This window comes from Falco punctatus, assembly GCF_963210335.1.
Source record: "Falco punctatus genome assembly, chromosome: 2".
Classification (NCBI taxonomy): Eukaryota; Metazoa; Chordata; class Aves; order Falconiformes; family Falconidae; genus Falco; species Falco punctatus.
The window spans coordinates 119,398,642-119,413,978 of NC_137581.1; the positions used below are offsets into that span (position 1 = coordinate 119,398,642).

The 15,337-nt window shown below is 45.3% G+C and overlaps 1 protein-coding gene across 1 annotated transcript in view; it reads right to left on the bottom strand.

Annotated features, from left to right (window-relative positions):
- LOC308058911 (uncharacterized protein) overlaps positions 1-15,337 on the bottom strand; it is a 160,338-nt gene that overhangs the window by 52,766 nt on the left and 92,235 nt on the right. The window contains exons 8-9 of the mRNA XM_080375471.1: positions 11,214-11,336; positions 4,022-4,133 (exon numbers count right to left, since the gene is read on the bottom strand). Coding sequence (XP_080231597.1) covers positions 4,022-4,133; positions 11,214-11,336 — 235 coding nt within the window. The remainder of the gene's footprint in view (positions 1-4,021; positions 4,134-11,213; positions 11,337-15,337) is intronic.

Consider the following 15,337-nt stretch of genomic DNA (forward strand, 5'->3'; position numbering starts at 1 on the left):
CAGCACACGAAGCACTGCACAGCAGACCAAGACTCCTGTTCCCAGGATTACCAGCATGCCTACAGTAAGGGAAAAGCATAGTTGCAGAGGCAAGATTAGCACACATAAACATTTACTGCATAGGAACATTTTTAATGACATATTTTGTTAAAGCATTTCTATTAATACGACTTAGTGAAATGCTTATAAATTACATTTTATATGATTAAAAATGTCCCTTTTATGAGCTTGAGAGATTAGTAAAGAGCAAACCAGGGCACAACAGATGATCATGTTTCTGCCTTCACAGGAACATGTTGCCTTGGAACTGCAAGACCTCAGATCTCCTACTTTCATGTATCCTAAATGAAATCAGCTTGCAATGAGCCTCCTTTCTCCACATCACAGCTACTAGAGTTTGCAACCAGATGGACAAAAGCCTGCTTGATAAATTCTTTATCACACATCCTCCGGCCAAACTCTTCTCAAGGTGAGCCTGCACTTCAGCGAGGGCAGTAAGACGACGTTGCTAACTTTACGGTAATTAGCTCGGGACCTTGCCACCCTAGCCATGGTAGAGTGAGCCACAGGACTAAATTCCAAGTTCAATTAACCTATGCAGTGTTCCATGCTGCTGCATCAAACATGCATAGCGTGGTAACAGGAAGCTATTTTGAGTATGTCTACACTGCTCCCAAACCTATTAGTATAGCTTAGACATATTCTGGACTAGTCTTAATTGTTCCCAAGCACATAGTCCTGAAGGAAGATGGGAGAGCACACAGTTTATAATTTAATTACATATCCAGGAAGGTCATGCAGAACCCAAGCACTCCTTTTGTGTAGCTGCAAAGGGAAATCTCAGTTAATAATTTAATGGGGGTGGTGGTGGTGGTGGTGTGTTTCAGGATTTTTCACATATAGCAAGACCTTTCCTAATCCAGTGTAGAGGAATGGAACTACAAGATGTGACCCGTATCTCTCTCCACAGGTCTCCTCTAACAGCTTTGAAGTGCTGGCAAGGAGATGCAAGCTCATCCCCTCACTCTCTCAGAAAACGGCATGTTGTCACAGCGGGAAGCAGATGGGAGCTTGGTGAATCTTTTAGGGGTCACTGCATGGAAATGCAGCTCCTGAGCAAACTCGTTAGCACAACAACATGTGGCATTCATGCCCCAGTCTGCTGTTTGCAAGGTTGGGATCTAACTGGAGAGTTAAGCTAGGCTTTGATTGTTTCTGTAGGTTCTTAAAATTACAAAGCTTTGGCAGCTAACACCCAACTCAACCTCGGAAGGCTCAGAAGGAAAGGGTCTCCCACTTGTTTGCTCTCGTGCTCTCTGGGTGAGCTCTTACAAAATCATGGTTCTAAATGAAAGCGATTTGCAAGGCTGTGGGACTCAACAGACTCATTTGAAACAATTCCCCATGAAAAACTGGTTCAGACAAACGTTAATTGAAACGTTCAGAAACGAGATTAAGGCAGGGGGAACCAATTGGCTGAATCCCGAGTTCTTGCAGTTACCAGTAAATAGTCCAATTCAAAAGACCTTGAAAAAAGGAGGCTTTAAGCAAAGCCAAATGTCCAGCCACCAAGGAAGCTCTCAAAACACAACCGTTATCTGTTAGATCATCATTCTTTTTATTGAAAAAATAAAAATATCTATAAAGTTAAAATACACAAAGAACATATTAAATTTTAGGAAGAGGGATGGGGGAAGAAGTCTTTATTTACATGAAACTGTCCTTGATGTCAATGCACTGCATAAAGGTTGAGGCGTACACTCGGAGAACTAAAGATTATAACCGCCCCTGAAGGGTCAGCCCTTAACCCCGCACTCTCTCTCCTCTGTGCTACTCCTGTGTCCCAGAACAAGGGCAGAGCTTTCCTGCCACAGCGGGATCCTCAGGCAGCCCAAAAATAACAAAGCTCCTACCTAAGCACATGTGGACTTCTCACAGGCTGTGGTAGGGGATGGAGAATAGTTGGACCGTGGAGTATTGGAGAGCAGAGCACAGAGCACTGTTCCAGCTGACGTGAGATAAAACCTACCCTTCGGATACACTAAAATATACCAAGAACTGACACCGCCTCCATGCTGTCCCAGGAAGATATCCCAACTCTGTACCACACTGGCTCCTCTCCTGTGCTTTGTAAGCCTTGTAATCCAAATGGGATTTGCCTTCAAGCCTGCATGGGAAGCTGTAGCCAGAAATGCAGGTGTGTCCTGATGTACCTGACTCTCTGCTAGAACCGGGAAACTATCCATTTATCAGGTCATGCTGCTTCAGGTGGTCTGGTGATCTGCAGCCACAAGGATCCCAAAGCTTTTTTAGCCTTGAACAGAGCTTCCTGCAGTGATGCCACCTCCATTAAGGGCCAAACCCTCAAAAGCTCAATTGATCCTTAAAATAGAAATTAGAACCACTCTCATAAAATGAAGAGCTTTTTCCCATAACTGAGCCAATTCACATGAAATAAAAATATCTTTAGATATTTCTTCTAGATTTTCAACTTTTTGTGTCACGCAGCCTAAAAATTCTCCTCTGTGTGAGGAAACGAGACTTGTGCTTTTGTCTGTGATGCCTTTGATGGTGGCGTTCACAGCCATGCTCTAACGATCAATAGCAAGTATGATTAAGGAGATTGCAGTCCGTGTTTGATTTTTTTGTGAGGAAAGGGAAATCTTCTAGACACGAATGGCTATTTCTGCCGCTACTTGACAAAGGAACCTTGCCAGCGTGGGCTTCTGCGCGCCCCAAGCCCAGGCAGCCATCCTCCCTTACGGCTGAGGACAGAACACCACCCCTCAGAAGGAACCGCTCCAAAACCACGGCGCATCCCCAGGTTCTTCTCACCCCAGTGCAGTCGCAGATTGGTGTGGCAAGTTCTTCACCACACAGTGCTTTCAAAAAATGCTGACCCTGCCTTGTTTCCAGGTTTAGCCTGGCTGAAGGCTCTTGCCCAGGGTGAGCAGTGGTGCTTCTGGGGACACCCACACCAGCACCCTTTCCTTCTGCCCACACACACCCAAGGCACAAAAGCACAAAACCCTTAGGAAAGAAGGCAACCTCTCCTTTGGAACCGGCTTGCCCAAGGGGTGTGTGGCCAGTAGGCCTTCCTTACAGCTTCTCAGTCTCTCCGTAGACGGAACAGAAGAGACTCTGGGAGAGAGAATTGCTGAGAACAAGGATTTCACTGAAATTTCCATAAGGAACTTGGGTAGGTACTGATGCTGTTTACTCTCCATTTGCGTCTAGAATTTCACCGTGCAAAAAAGCAAAACATCAATACACTGGTAAGTTGCTACACAGTGTGATACTTCTAGAAGGGCTGAATATTATATTAGTATATCAAATATTATATTGGACACACCAGTGATCAGGAAATGGAGATAGCGCCAGCAACTGCTGGTGCAGATGTATGCCTGAAACAAAAGCATCTGTATGCAGTAAGGACAGGTTAGAGAGCTCCATTGTGTCCTTGCCAAGGTGAGCACAGACAGGTGAAGGACAGCAAAGTACAATTTGCCAGACCCCTGGCACCTTAACTGCCTGTATTCTACCCATATGCAGACACCAGGAGTCCTTCAAACCATAGAGACACACACTCACCCACACAATTACCCTGTGAAAATCACCCACGCACTTGATTAAAGGACCATCTAATGGAAAGGCTTCTCCGTGTCTTCCCCTCCCCCCCCCTTTCCTTCTTTTTTTGTTACATTTACTTTCTCTGGGTGAGCTGATCTTGTTGGGGCTGCTGTCCCACAGAAATAAAGTATGTTCTTTTGAAAGGTTGTAACATCTCACCAAGCACCTCACTTCCCATTTAAGATCGCTCTTACTGTGCTCATGTAGCCATTGCACAATCTACAGGGGCTGCCGCCGCCTGAGACAAGGCCAGACATGGGTCACACCAGATGGCAGAAAGTGAAAGAGCAAAACACCAAAGGAGCAGAGAACAAAGCAGCAGAAAGAAATTGTTAGCTGACTTACATGATGAAGAAAGATGCAGCTCCCATCCCCATTGCTCAACCCTCACCGTTACTTTGCAGCTCCCTGTAGCAGCAGCAGCAGCGCCTGAGCCATGCCCGGACCGTGGTCTTCCAGAAGACAGCCAGCACACGCTCAGGAAACGTGGCTCTGAGAAAATCCTACAGGGAGAAAAAAAAATATATAATGTACTTCTGATAAGGGCTGGCTAGAAAAGAGACTGAATTATGAACAAAGCCACCATGAATATTCTTTGTAAGTAAGCAGGATTACACACAAGGAAATGCCTGACTTCTAAAATATTTTTTTCTTCGTTATCCCAGACTGCTGTGTGGATTTTGACAAGCTGCCTAGCTCTAAATGGGTTAGATCATTTTTCTGTTACAGGAATCCTCTATCCTTTATGAACAGCATATCCAATATGATCGACATCTGCGCAAGTTCAAACTTCCCAGAAAATAACATTCTTCAACTAATTGATACATAATTTCTGCATCACCCATATCCCACCCTGCACTCTTGCCTCACCCTGCAACACAACCTTGGAGATACCCGTAACTTTCCAAGAGCAGAAGCAGCTGTTTACGGCACGTGGGCTCTGACGCAGAGCCATCCGTACCACTCTACCTACCAACTGCATGGTGACAAAAGGCAAAGATTAGAAAGACATGAGAGAGCTGGCAAAGCCACAAGCAACAGTTTGAGAAAGATCTTTTTCATTTGCATGCATCTGACCTCACTGGTGTTCACAACCGATTAACATCAGCTCCCGTGGTCAACACTTAATTCACACAGAAAGCTGCTGCTCGTTTCACTTCATTAATATTGACGTCTGAACTCCATAGCTCCAGTGGATTTCTACTAATAATTATTTATGGCCAGCGATTTGCACAGAGCATGCCCGTCTAACGCTGTGAGCCAGGTGATGGATCTTGGATAACGGTTCACAAGCCGCTCACCTCTGCCGCGACGCAGGACGCTTCACCCCAGCCCTCTCCACCCCCACCGCTCCCACCTGCCCTACCCCAGGTGCGATGTGCTTTCACATGTGAAACTCGGGCTTCTTTCACACTTCTGCGTAGGGTAAGAAGTTGCAACAGATTATTGTTGCTTCCTTGATGAAAAATACCCGGGGAGGTGAGAAAAGCTAGGCGGGAGCAGCAAAGGTCAAGACTAAAATATGTAGGTGCGATACATTTTATTACTGTAGGTTTCTGGCAGAGAAAGACAGCGAGAAGTCCAGCTTCCCTCAGAGGTCTAAGGGGCAAAATCCTGCTTTGCCTCTGTGTTTAGAGGTGCAGATACTACAGTTTTAAGCGGAATACAAAACCCTTCACTGCCTCCTCCAGCAGTGCGTAGGGTTGTAAATTTAACTTCAGATGCGTGCTGATGCTAGGCTGGATCAAGGCCGCAGCGCTGGGTGCCCCTCAGGGCCACCCCCACAGGCAGCACGAAGCACCCCCAGCCTCCCAGTGCCCCAGCTGCCACCAGCCACCCGGCCCTGCTGGCTAACGCCAGGCGAGGCGCCGGCCAAGGTGAGCGGGGGTTCTCACCAAACCAGCTCCCACCCTTCCCAGCTGCCGTCACTCAGCTCAGGCCAGGCCGGCAGCGTCCCCCGCAGCACTCCAACAGCTCACAAGGGGAAAAAGTGAACCAGCCCCTTTCAGACCCCCGCCACAAACCACCTCCCCCGGGCCAGCAAGTGCTGCTCTGCTCCCGCTGCGCTGCCAGATACCTGGCTGGGGCAGCTTCGCTGCACGAGCTCGCCTGCAGCTGACTTTGTAATTTCTTGATCACTGGGCTTAGTCATTAATGCAGGATTACTGGTCTCAGCATCTTCTTGTTTTGTTTTAGCTTGCTTTGTCCCCTCCAGACTGGGCAACCCAGAGGTGTGGGCAGGAAGAGCTTAGTGAAACACTGAGGAGAAAACCAGAGCCTCCGGCACCGATGTGGTGCCTGGGAGAACGAAATCCCTGGGAAATTTTACAGATCTACAGGTTATTACTTTTCTCTAGCCCCCCTGACACCATATCCCAAATGCAAAAAATCCTCAGCCACGGGCTCAGAACAGTATAAGCCTCCACTTGCTTTTAATATATTTTCTCATATTAACTTCAGCCAAATTTAACACCATTCCCCCTTAACGTGACATTTTCTTCCTTCAACGCTAAATATATTGAAGTGAGTTCAACTGTTTTCCAGTGAAAAAGTGCTTTCCTTTTCTAGCAGAGAAGTTCAGAATATCTTTGTTATTTCAGCTTCCAAGAGACGCTACAGAAATTGAGCAAGGTGGTATCATTTGACCGGGCTTCTAATGCTTCAGGACAGAAAAATCACTATATTGGAAAATGCTTCATTTTCAGAAGGTTACCATTTTCTCCATTATCTTGCAGTGCCGCCACCACCCCTTTGTGACATGTATACAAGTCCAAACCAAAGAAAACTTCAGCCTCTTTCAGAATTTGCAGTTTTAAAATCGCTTTTAGCATGGACTCACTGACTGTTGCTTCTGCCATCAAAACCTTCACAATGCACCAGATGTTTGGAATTTTTTAAAACAAAAAAGAAGAGTATCTTTGGTCATAGGTTTGCCAATCTGGTGAAGAGGGCTTTAAAGTGAAGTTGCTGGGGAAAGGGACCCTCAACCCATCCCACTCCTACCAGTTTGGTGCCGGTGCCAGTGCCAGCAAGAGATGCCCAGAGCCCAGAGAGGGATGGAAGGTCGGCAGGAAAGCGCATGAAGAGCAGCACGAAGGAACTCCAGCCAGTAAGTCACCTTCATCAGGGGCCGACTGAAATGCCCCTGTGCAAACGCGCATAGTGTGGGGAACAAACAAGAGGAGTTCAGAGACATGTGCATGCCTGCAGAGCTATGGTCTTACTGGCATCGAGGAGATGTGGTGGGGTGGCTCCAACAGCTGGAGTGTTGGGATGGAAGGCTACAGGCTCTTCAGGAAGGACAGGTGGGGGGACAAGAATGAGGTGTTGCCCTCTATGTCAATGACAAGCTGGAGCGCACGGAGCTCCGTCTGGGTATGGATGAGGAGCCAATCCAGAGTTTATGAATCAGGATTCAAGGGAGGGCAGGGACAGGTGACATTGTAGTGGGGGTCTGCTACAGGCCACCCAACTAGGAAGACCAAGGGGATGAGGGCTTCTATAGACAGATAGGAGGAGCCTCATGTTCACAAGCCCTGATCCTCATGCAGGACTTCAACCACTCCAGTCGGAGGGACAGCACAGCAGGGCACAGGCAATCTAGAAGGCTCCTGGAACGTGTCAATGATAACTTCCTTCTCCATGTGACAGAGGAGCCAATGAGGGGAGGTGCCATGCTGGACCTTGATCTCACCAAGGAAAGGCTGGTGGGGAACATGAAGCTCAAGGGCAGCCTTGGCTGTGGTGACCATGAAATGGTGGAGTTCACGATCCTTAGGGCAGTGGAGAAGGGTGGACAGCAAGATCGCTACCCTGGCCTTCAGGAAAGCTGGCTCTGGCCTCTGCAGGGGTCTGCTCGCTAGAGTGCCATGGGGTAGAGCCCTGGAGGGGAGAGGGGCCAAAGCAAGCCGGTTAATGGCCAAAGGTCACCTTCTCCAAGCTCAGGAGCGATGCGTCCCAAGAAAGACAAAACTGGGCAAAATCACCAGGAGGCCTGCGTGGATGAACAAGTGGCTCCTGGACAAAATCAAACACAAAAAGCTTTACTATACCTGGGTCTATGGCTGTATTCCTAGAATTTCGGAATAACACCCACAGTGCACTTTTTTTTTCCCCCTTGGCATATACTTTTTAGATGTGTAAACAACCTTTTCAACATATGTGCAGTGGTGTGAGAAAACACACACATGCACACACACACACAGATAAAAATAATCAAGTTAGCACTCTTTATTCTAGAAAGTTTGCTAGACCCCCATCAGTAAAAATCATTAAATATAAGGTATAAATTATTTAGAAGGAATTAGACATGCTTCTAGACAGAGCACTGAGAAAGGAAGCTCCTTTATGGCCATAATGGTTGATAGTGGTAGCAATTAGAAACCAAAATTGTGGTCTATAGGTAATTTCAACTTTCTGAAATTTATTTTTCTTCTGACCCTGAAAGAAAAACTGATTTTCTAAAGAAATTTAAACTGACCCACTCCAGGCTTTTGAAAAGTGCTGTTTGATCAAATTTATCCTATATTATTTCTTATTTTAGAACACAGTGCAAAATACATTGTAAAGAAAAGGCAAATATCTAGGCAAACAAGGCACAGGCTTATTGATATTTGGTTTTCAATTGCTCTCCATGGAAGTGCATTGAAAAATGGCATGTCCTCACACAAAATCTGTGTTTCAGTGAAATAGCGTTTTTGAACAGGAAAGTGCCTTTTCAGTTAATTTTCCCAGAGTCTCAGTTCCTTTCATGATACCCATCTTGGATGACAAGGAACAGTAATTTACTGCGAGTTTGAAAAAGGAGAGGCTGAATTCTGTCTTCTTGCCTCTCATCTCTGCTTGTTCACAGGAGGGGAGCTGCCTCAGGACCACTGTATTTTTAAAAGAAGCCAGAATTAACTCTTCCTCCACTGAAATCTGGTTCCCGATCACCCTTTGCTTGTGGTTGGATTCTCTTGTGTCTAAGGAGGTGAAAACCGACAGAAGGGTTTCCAGCTGTTTCCCTGCCTGTGTCATGTAAACTCCCTGGTGTCCCACAGAAAATGAGAAATGTTGCAGCCTTTCCATCGGTGGAAATAATAATTGAGTCTCTTTCCTGTATTTGATCTTCTATTTCCCTAAAACATTTAGGAAATATGTACCTTTTGGACCTCTAGTGCTTTGTCATACTTGGCTGAAAGTGCTCTGATGTTATCAGGCAGGAACACAGATACAGGTGCACGGTGTGGTCACAAAGGCATCGTCTCTCAAGAACACAAGATAAAAGGAAAATTGCAATAGCAGCCTGTGCGTGTGATTGCTGGAAAGATCCCTGTGCTCTTTTGCATCCACAGTCAGGCAAGGAACTGTCTATGTTTGAGATAATTAGCAATGTGATGAGCAATTCACGTATGAAAAGTGTTACATAAATCCCAACATCATTATAGCTAAGAACAGGGTGATAATTACAGCTACGATTGCCTGAATACTTTCGTTCCTAGTTTGGGGGATTATTGTTTTTTCCCCAAACACTCATAACTCTACTTTTTAGTCCAATCCTACTCTCTCTGCTCCAGTGGAGTCAACTTCAGTGAGGCCACTGATGCAATTTCCCCCCTGCCGTCTGCCTGGAGCTGGCCTTCTGGAAGACTCAATTAAAGGAATTCAGCTGCTGTTAAGAGGAGTTTGCTGGGGTGGATACAGCAGAGTGCTATACATCGGGATTTAAGAAAAGCTTTCACTTTCACTGATAATAAAAAATGAGAACAGAGAAAGCATCGCCATTGTAAAATGTTACCTGCCCCCTATCCTTCCAACAGAATCCCTTCCAGCCTTTTTTTCAGAGGATCTTCCTCAATATATAAAGGTCATTTGCATTACAATCTTAACAGGAAATGAAATAACCTTAAAATACAAACCAGGAACATATCCAGTATGCAAATCAACATCTTTATGAGCTGCAATAATGAGGAACAAGCAAATCAGTACTATTCCAAACTACCTTTTAATTCTTTCTGCATTCTCTTAGCATCAACAGATAAACAGGACTAAAGATCTCACGACCCACCCCAGACAGCGCCGCAGTCGGTATATATACGTATTTAAAAATAGCACATAGTTCCTACATACACCATTTAACCCCAACAGAGGTTACCTGATTCCGATTCCAACTGGGAATTAACCTGACCGTGTAGATGTAATTAGCCTCACAGCGACGCAAACCTGGCAGAAACGACATCCCTGCCAAACTCACACCGTTGGTGAACACCATTTGCAATTCATAAATGAAGCGATCAAAACTCAGTCATTTGGAAAAAACGAACGGAGCTGTCATGAACCATCTTTTAAGTTTTATCAAGCACCTGCGCCTTTTGCATTGCCACCCACAAAATTCAGGCTACAGAGTTATTAGATCCCAGCCATGTGCACAAGGTACCACGCACCAGCAGCTGCTGAGTAACCCACCACGCTGAGGGGTTTAGTTGTAGCAAGTGCAGGGTCCCCCAGCCTCTCCCCCGGCACGGCTGCGCTGCCCCAGCTGCCTCTCACTTTCGGACAGGGCTGAGAACCGGGGCATGCACACAGGCTGCTTCTGTGGAGCAGAGGATGCATGACAAGGTCTCGCCCTGTGCTCACCAGGTCGTGTGTCGCATTACTGCATGAATGCCAACTGTTGGTACGGAAGGTGTTCCTGCTGGGAAAAGCTGGTACTTCACTCTTTATCGATTTTATGCAAAGCTTTACACAAAACCAGCAGGCCTTGGAGATGAAGCTGTGGAAGCTGCTGGAGGGTTCGGCTACCCTCTAAGGTCAGTTTAGAGTCAATTTGTGAGCCAGGCTTGCTTCCTATGAAAAACGGGCAGCTTGTGTTTCTGAGAAACTGCCTGCACTTGTGTGACCATCTCTTTTGCAGGAACACTTCCTTAGCACATATACAAAAAATATACAACTGTCCCTCAGACTCCCCCTTACCGATTTTGTCCATCGTTAGGAAGCCAACTCAATATTCTGGCTTTGCTCAGCAAAAAGGCAGGCCTGAAGACAAAGTGGGGCAGGAAGGGACAACAGTGTCACGTTTAGGATTACTGCAGCGTAATGGGTCTTGTGAGAGGGGCACTGCCCTTCCCCCAGGCACAGTCTGTCAGATCCATTCTGAGCCCTTGTGAAGTCCCTGGCTGGTTGCTGAGATTCACCTGCAAAATCACGCTGGGGCATTAAGGCTGGCGAACGGGGGAGTTTTTCATCAGCATAGGAAGAAAATGGTATTTTGTAAGGTCCCACCTGCAAAGCTCAGTGCAAATTTAGAGGTCAATGAAATAAATACAGTGCAGTTACATTTGCAAACAGACTGAAGTGCACGCAGCGTGTTGAGGGATGGTGGTGCTTTGATGCTCAGTTTTAAAGAGTTGAAGAGACCTCAAGGAAACCATTTTATTTGATTAACTCATTCTTACAATCTGAACGGAGGTAGTTATAGAAGGACTAACAACTGTATTTCGGTCTTTTTTTATTAAAAGATGAGGCATGCATAAAGCTGGTATCACATGCTTTCAGCTACTGTAATCATGATAATACACAAAAAAAGAAATCAAAAAGCTTACTCAGCCCTGATTCTGCAAACATCTGACCAGAAGCAGAACGTGTCAGCTGTCTTCCCCAAAGCGAGACATACTACTCGTGTAAGTACAGACACAAATGTAAGGATCCTTGTGTGCTCTGCAAACCTGTAAAATACCAATAGGAAAACTTGCTCAAGATAGCTACTCTCAAAAATAAGGTATAGAAAATATTTCAGTACCGTCATTCAGTGTGTGATGCCTGCGGGTGGGTATTTCAGACTCACAACACGTACTTGGCCCAAGAGGAGGAGTTAGTTGTCCCCCTGCCTGTAAAGCCCTACGTTCTCCACCATGGGAAAAGCAAGGGAGGAGATAATTTTCAGAGAACGGTGATAACTTTCATGATGACTTGCCAAAGTTATAGTTGTTATTATTCTACTGTTCAGTTTTAATTATTTTGAGTAAACACACTGATTTTTAGCTTTTTCATAACAGAACTTTTCAATCCATGTTCTATTATAAAGTCAACACGAAGCTTTACCTCCACAACGTCCAAGAACAGATAAATTAACACTAGCACTGCTCACTTGAAATGTCTTAAGTGGTTTACAAGGTTTAATATAGAGAAAATAGTGAAAATACTAGAGCTAAACACCCAAGGGACACTGGGGAAGAACCAAGAACCATGACATTTTGGATGTCTGACTTTGCAGACACTATTGTTTCAGTGGTTTTCTTTTTCACGCCTTTGGTTTTTGGTTGGGTTTGGTGTTAGGGTTTTTTTGGGGTTGTTTTTTTTTGTTGTTTTTTTTTTTTCTTGGTCTGCTTCTGTCTGAAATTCTAATTAAGACAAGCTTCCCAAATGCTACTGCTCAGAGCTCACAGGAGAGCCTCCCAAGAACTCTGCAGATATCTCACAGCAACGGTTTTACACGTGGCGTGAAAGCGGGCTTGTACAACGCCCTGCAGCTAACCTGCCGCTGCTCCAGACTCCCTCACAGAGACGATGACCATCAGTGACCTTGTATTCTGTCGTTTGGTGTCGGTGCTCTTCTCAGAGCTGACAGGAAGCATCGCTGAACAATCCTGCGCAAGGCAGTTTTTACTTCTCTATTTTAAGATTTTGTTGTAAGATTTGCCTACGTGTCTCAGCTCAGCCCCTGAGTCTTGCTGCCCAGCTCCTCCACAGGCAGATTTTTAATGCCTCCTTCCACAATTCACTTGCTAAAAAGGTTAAAAATTTCTCATGATTTTATCTAGAAAACACATCCGAAAGCAGCACAGCTAGCCTAGATAGAAAAGCTACAGAAAACAAAGCAGTGAAGTTCTGGATTAAATACTCCAATCAATTGCCTTCCTGCCCTGCTTCCCTGAGCGCCTTTAACTTCCCTTTACTAAACGCAGAATGTTCTTTCTGAGCAGTGCCTGCACTCAGAACTGCCTGGTGACCTGAGAAGTGAAGCCACCGAGCAAGCAAAGCTCCTCGGTCGCCCTCCCCCCCCACAGCCACCATGCCACCCAGCAGCCCTGTCCCGTATGTTCTCGTACTCAGGCCAAATGCCTGCAGGTCAGGTTTGCAGAGATGGCACCACCAGTGGATCAAGCCTGAAATTTTCTTCTAAAAACAAGAACGAAACTCCTAGCAAGTTTGGGGATATAAATACGCAAACAGAGCATTGGGATCAAGTCTCATAGGTATCCCCTCAGAAACCTCAGCTTTTGCTAGGTGGCAGAGGAAATCAAAGTGCCGATGAGGACGTGAGGTGACACAGAATAGAAGCCACGACAGCAACTCTCAATACATTTATTTATTGCTGATAATTTTTATGAGGATGATCTAATTGCCGTTTTGGTGCATTTTATTGAAAAGTGGATTCCACAGGGTGCTAAGCAACGTTGGCTTTTACATATTATGCCTAGCACTTTCCTCTAGCTAAGCTTCACCGAAATCCCCTGAGCTTGAGCACAATTTTAAGTGCATTGCTGCCCAGGACAAGAACATGTAGCAGTCCCTTCTTTTAAAGATGCAAATTCATACCTGTCTGCTCTTTATGAGTCATCTCTCAGCTTGGCCAAAAAGAAAGCGATCAAGTGAGGAAATGTAACTTGCCATTCATCCTGTGTAAATACTTTGCAAATCTACAGCTTCACAATTTCCTTTCTTGAGGTAAATAATTTGAAATAGTGTAAACAATGACAGTAGGTGACTGGAAACAGAATCCCTCAAAGTTGAGAACAACTGAAAGATACTACAAGTGATGACGTATTTTCTTTTAAATCCCCTTCATCTATTTTCAGATGTTTCTGTTTGTGCAGGCTTAAAAGCAGCTTACTAAAAAGCAATGAGATATATACAACATCTGTGCAAACAATACAACTACCACACAGGCTAAAATACTGGTACTGTTGTACACCTATACATAAACCAAAAACACTAATGTGCACATTACCCTAAGCCAAGTTCTTATGCAGATGAGCCTCTGATCTATGGACATTTGTGAGGTTTTGATCCAAAAACACTTGCCTACACTTAAAACCTAAAGAACAAGAGTGGAAATTTCCAGCACAGTAGGTTATGTTGCAACAACAGATGCCTTTCCCAAAGTGTGGCTCCCCATGGGAATGTCTGGATTCATGAAGCAGGCATTGTGTCTCAGCAGTTCCTGATACAGGCTAAGGATTTACTTCCAATTGCTCGATATTGAGGAAGGTTGGCACATACTTGAAAAGCCTCGATTTCTGTCCTATTTTGCTTTTTCTGAAGTGCTGTATCCCTTTTGCTGAACTCCTGTAGGTGGTAGTGTTGGTATAATACGTTACATGGAATTGCTGAGGCCTCTTGGGATACTGCCCAACCCTCCAGAAGTCTTCATTTTTTTAAACACATGTTGGCTTACTGCCAGGCTATACTTCCTCTAAGGAAGGTGTTCCTTATTCTTAGGATGTACAAAAAAATCACTAAATTACATTAATAACCATATTCGCTCAAGAAACAGTAACACCTGTGCTGTCAGAACAGGTAAGGAGGGGAACACCGGCAGAATCTACAGCCATGAGAGTCCCCATTGATCCTGTTACTCTTGAAGTTTAGATTACCTTTCCTAAAGTGGTGAATAAATAATGTTGCCGCTTCTTCTACCTCTGTCCTCTGCCTCTGGCTAAACAAACAAAAACCCGCACAAAGTTCTGCATCTAGATTTGCTATGGCTATTTGTCAAAAAAATATCTTCTGTTGAAAAACAGAAAAACAAAAGTTAGGGCTTTACTCAAAAGCAGGTACGACTGGTTTTGATGGGAAAGGTAAATATTAAACTGATAGTTTTGGGTTTTGCTCACATAACTCCAGTTACTGGATGTGGAGTCAAACACAGAAAATGCCTTTCTGTAGAATGAAAAAGCCTCCGTTTCTCCTTAAGAACACCATAAAAGTGCTTTGTAATAATTGTAAGTATGCCAAGTAGAACCGAGCTCCAAGTCCAGGTCATGGAAATAATAAAAAATGTTCTTCCAGAGGGTAGGCAACAACTGGTGATGCAAACAACAGCCACACCGATGGAAAAGGGCTTCAAGAATTCCTTATCCCTCTGGCAAGAGGAGCTCCAACATGAAAACTTCTCTGATAACAACCCAACCTTAAAAAGCCCTCATTAAACTTTAGCAAGGTTGGTCAGAGACACGATGTGAACAAATAAAACCACGGCTGAGGCTGTGCCTGGAAAGCAGCAGCCCAGGAGAGCACAGCCCAGCTCCTCCGGCCGGCTGCGGGCTTCGCGCCAGGGTCCGAGCGCGGTTCTCGCCGCTCTCCTCACGCCTGGTGACCCCCCACGGCAGCAGCACTGAAGCGAACACCACGTCAGACCCACTCGAGATTTGGCTGCCATCAGTGAGCCCAGCGAGGGCGGCAGGCTGCTCCACCTCTCCTTCCCTACCGGAATGATCCCCGTGCTCTCTGCTGCTTGCTCTCCTCAGCAGTACAAGGAGTAGCGGCTGCTGCATCTCGGCAATGGCTTGGTCCAGCTAAAGTTGTGTTTTAATTTACCAGGAAAATACATTTTAGTTGCCTTTTTTTTTTCCTCCCCTTTTTTGGGCAAATTCAACTGAACTGTTAAATGTCAAACATGGTAAAGATGAGGCAATTCCACTGCGTGGCAGAATGAATCAAACGT